We start from the raw sequence: 3,498 nt of genomic DNA on the forward strand, positions 1-3,498 counted from the left end.
CAATAGCGTAACTAAAGGGCAGATTACAACAAAACTGAAGTACAGAACAAATACAGACATGCTGTTGTGAGTCTCAGATGCAGAATAATACAAGAGCACTCAAGTAATCAAAAATCAATACAAACATAACTCTGAGTGAGCTTATGATAAAGGAACACAATTCAAACACAGTTAAAAACTCATAAAAGATTATTTTAATGAATAGTTATAGACCCTATATTCTGTAACGTTGGCAGAATTTTGCAAACATTTTTAAAATTGAAATAAAACCTCAGGAGGTTCAGCTCAGGCCGCATCCACACTGGTACATATTCGAGTCGTTTTGGTTGCGGATGCAGTGTCCGTTCACACTAATCCAACTGAAAACGGCTCCAGAGACGGAACGATCTGGTGCCGACAGCTCCCACGAATTCATCTGAGTACAGATCTGATCCAGCACTGTGTGGACGCCTGAAAACGCTGATACACTGATTTAGGTCTGTGCACCGCGAAGTAATTCCCCACCAAAGCACTAAGAGGCTAGAATATATAAACGGTTTATGCATATGATCGTACCGTATAATCTCTGAAAAGTTTAACATGAATCATCTCCAACGTGATAGAAACACAGAACAGACTCACCATCAGCAGAACACCCCTCTGTCACAGAAAGAACACTCATATTCCACTAAGCTGTGTCCTTTAGTCCGACAGAAGCTGAACCGCATCAGCGCACAAGAAGCGAGCTGTTTTTCTGAGCGCTCAGTTTATGGAAATTAGCCATGTGGTTTTAAGTTTCGTTTCTGTAAAAAGTAAACAAATGTGCTCGAAGCTGCGTGGATAGAGAAGACTTGCGGACACGGAAACGACGTGTCTGGACGCAGATCATTTCCGATACGGCGATTCGTTTCAGTGTAAACGTGGCCTGAATCTGTCAAACTACAGTCTTCACATTAGCAGAACTGATCCAAGTGAGTCTGGAGAAAGTTTTGTTACAAGCACAAGCAAAAAGGAGCGTTTCCAGGTTTGCCATTTTGTGTTCTCCAAGAAATATTCAAACAAGAGCAAATAAAACACAGCACAAAACAATGTCTCTTTTTCATGAAGAAGCACGGTGTGATAAAAAACTCAAGTCAAGAGTGTAGCAGATCATTTTCAAAACAAAGTAAGACAGACGCATGAGTCAGATTTCCGCTAAATGTTCAATATCGGACCAATAATGAAACCGATATATCGCCTGTCCCTACTCAAGGCAAAGCTCTGCAGTAAACTCTTTAGGATAAACTCATCGTATGTTACACAAAATCCGCTGTCGTCGTTTCAGTTTGGCTTCGTCCTGCGCTCGACCAGCCACATGGACGGGGATTTCCTGAGATAATCTACAAACCTGTTTAACATCTGTGCGGCAAAACAGAAAGTCTCGCTCAAATATACAAAATGTGTCAGGCTAAACCACGCACTCGTGAAGCCCTGAACGGTTATTATTATCGAATAAATCAACTGAATCGATCAAAGGACAACAGCTTTATAGTTATAATCAGAGATGCAGCGATCCAGCTTTTTCAGTACCAATACAAACTCCGATACTATGGCAGAAAACAGAATTTATTTCCTCTGCACAAAAATAAAATAAGACAGAACTCATCCACACGTGTTCTGTGTTTGTTAACGGCACAGAAAAACACAAAATCAAACCAAGATCACGAAATAATCCTATGTTGATTTATTTAAGTCAAACCTGGATAATCCGTGTGTCGTTCGTTCATTCGTTTTTCGAAATAAAACCAAAAATAAGAAAATGAAAAAGCAACTGTTTTCTTCATTATTTGTCTCCAAAATCAAAATGAAAAAACGGATAACGATTTGGTTTTTCGGGTTTTGATTTTTGTGTTTAAATGAAAAATGGAAAAAAAAAACGGATAACGACGATAAACTGTGACGACGGACTGAACCAGGACTGAACCAGGTCCAGGACCAAACCGGGACTGAGATCATGACTAGAGTCTGGGAACAGACCGGGACCAAGACCAGGATTTAGACCGAGACCAGATCGGGACGGAGGCCAGGACCAGATCAGGACCAGACCGTGATTGAGACAAGGACCAGACCGGGACCAGACCGAGACTGAGAGCGGGACTAACACTGGGACTGAGACCAGGACTGAGACCAGGACTTAGACCAGGAACAGGACCAGGACTGAGACTAGGACCAAACATGATTGAGACCGTGATTGAGACTGGGACTGAGATTGGGACTGAGACCAGGACTGAGACTGGGACTGAGACCACGACCAGGCCGGGGCCAGGACCAGGACTGAGACCGGGACCGGGACTGGGACCGGGACTGAGGCCAGGACCAGACCGTGATTGAGACCGGGATTGAGACCGGGACCAGACCAGGACCAGACTGGGACCAGACCGGGACCAGACCAATACTGAAAACGGTTTAGTCCTGGTTCAATCCTGTTTAATCATGTTAATTTTGGTTTAATCCTGGTTCAGTTTTGGTTTAGTCCTGGTTCAGTCCGTATGTGGCACAAAAGTCCCGCAACACAGTTTAAGTCACGTGGATACGGGAAACGGTCATAATCCGTTTTTTTCCATCACTGATTTAAACACAAAATCGAAAACTGAAAAAAAAAAAAAAGAATCGTTATTTGTTTTTTTCATTTTTGTTTTAGAGACAAATATTGAAGAAAATAGTAAGTTTTTTGTTTTCTTATTGTTAGTTTTATATTGAAAAAACGAATGAATGAATGATACACAGATTCTGGATACTGACTTAATTAATATTTGGATCGTGATATTCAATACCAGTATCGGATCAGGACAGTTTAATATAGTATGACCCTTTCGCACACGTGTGTTGTAGTGGGGCCCCGTGCAGAGGTGCAGAGGTACTCACACAAAGGCGTGGTAGAGCAGGGCCCATCCCCGGGGCCGCTCCAGCGCGTCGTAGATCAGGTTCTGGGCCTTCCTCTTGCGGATGTGGTTCCTCTTGTGGGGCCTCTCGTAGTCCAGGGGGGTCTTGGCCAGGAGCCCGAAGCCCACGTGCTGAGGCCGCTTTGGGTCGTCCCGCCCGGGGGCCAGCAGCATGGCCCCATCGCGCTCCCCCACCTCTGACGCTGTGCCGCCAGCAGGGGGCGTCTGCTGGGGTCCCTTGTCCCCTCCGGCACTAGTCCTGGAGCGCAGCCCCATGGTGAGAGATCCTGCTGCCCTCACAACACCTGCCCATGTCCCCTGTCCGCCGCGTGCTCCGGGGCCCCGAGGAGGTCAGCACCAGCATACCTGCGGCGAGAAGAAGAGGAGAGAGGAAGAGGAGCGAGGTTACAGACTGAAGTAAATGAATCCTGTGAGAGTGTGTAAAAGCTGCACAACACTAATGCTTTCTTCTGAGTGTTACCGCGCTCCACAGACACTTTTCAAACAGATCCACAGGCAAAGGTTGAAGTGTCGTGCCACAGGATACAACAACAACGGATGGGCATTCAATTAAATTTTCTTAATCGATCGTAGGGAG

General features: G+C 45.2%; 1 protein-coding gene across 1 annotated transcript in view; it reads right to left on the reverse strand.

Annotated features, from left to right (window-relative positions):
* Positions 1–3,176, reverse strand: part of kcnq3 (potassium voltage-gated channel, KQT-like subfamily, member 3) — a 99,912-nt gene extending 96,736 nt beyond the window's left edge. The window contains exon 1 of the mRNA XM_020932386.2: positions 2,884–3,176. Coding sequence (XP_020788045.1) covers positions 2,884–3,176 — 293 coding nt within the window. The remainder of the gene's footprint in view (positions 1–2,883) is intronic.
* Between the last annotated feature and the right edge of the window lie 322 nt (positions 3,177–3,498).

This window comes from Boleophthalmus pectinirostris, unplaced genomic scaffold (assembly GCF_026225935.1).
Source record: "Boleophthalmus pectinirostris isolate CB_2022bp ecotype Guang Dong unplaced genomic scaffold, ASM2622593v1 HiC_scaffold_16, whole genome shotgun sequence".
Lineage (NCBI taxonomy): Eukaryota > Metazoa > Chordata > Actinopteri > Gobiiformes > Gobiidae > Boleophthalmus > Boleophthalmus pectinirostris.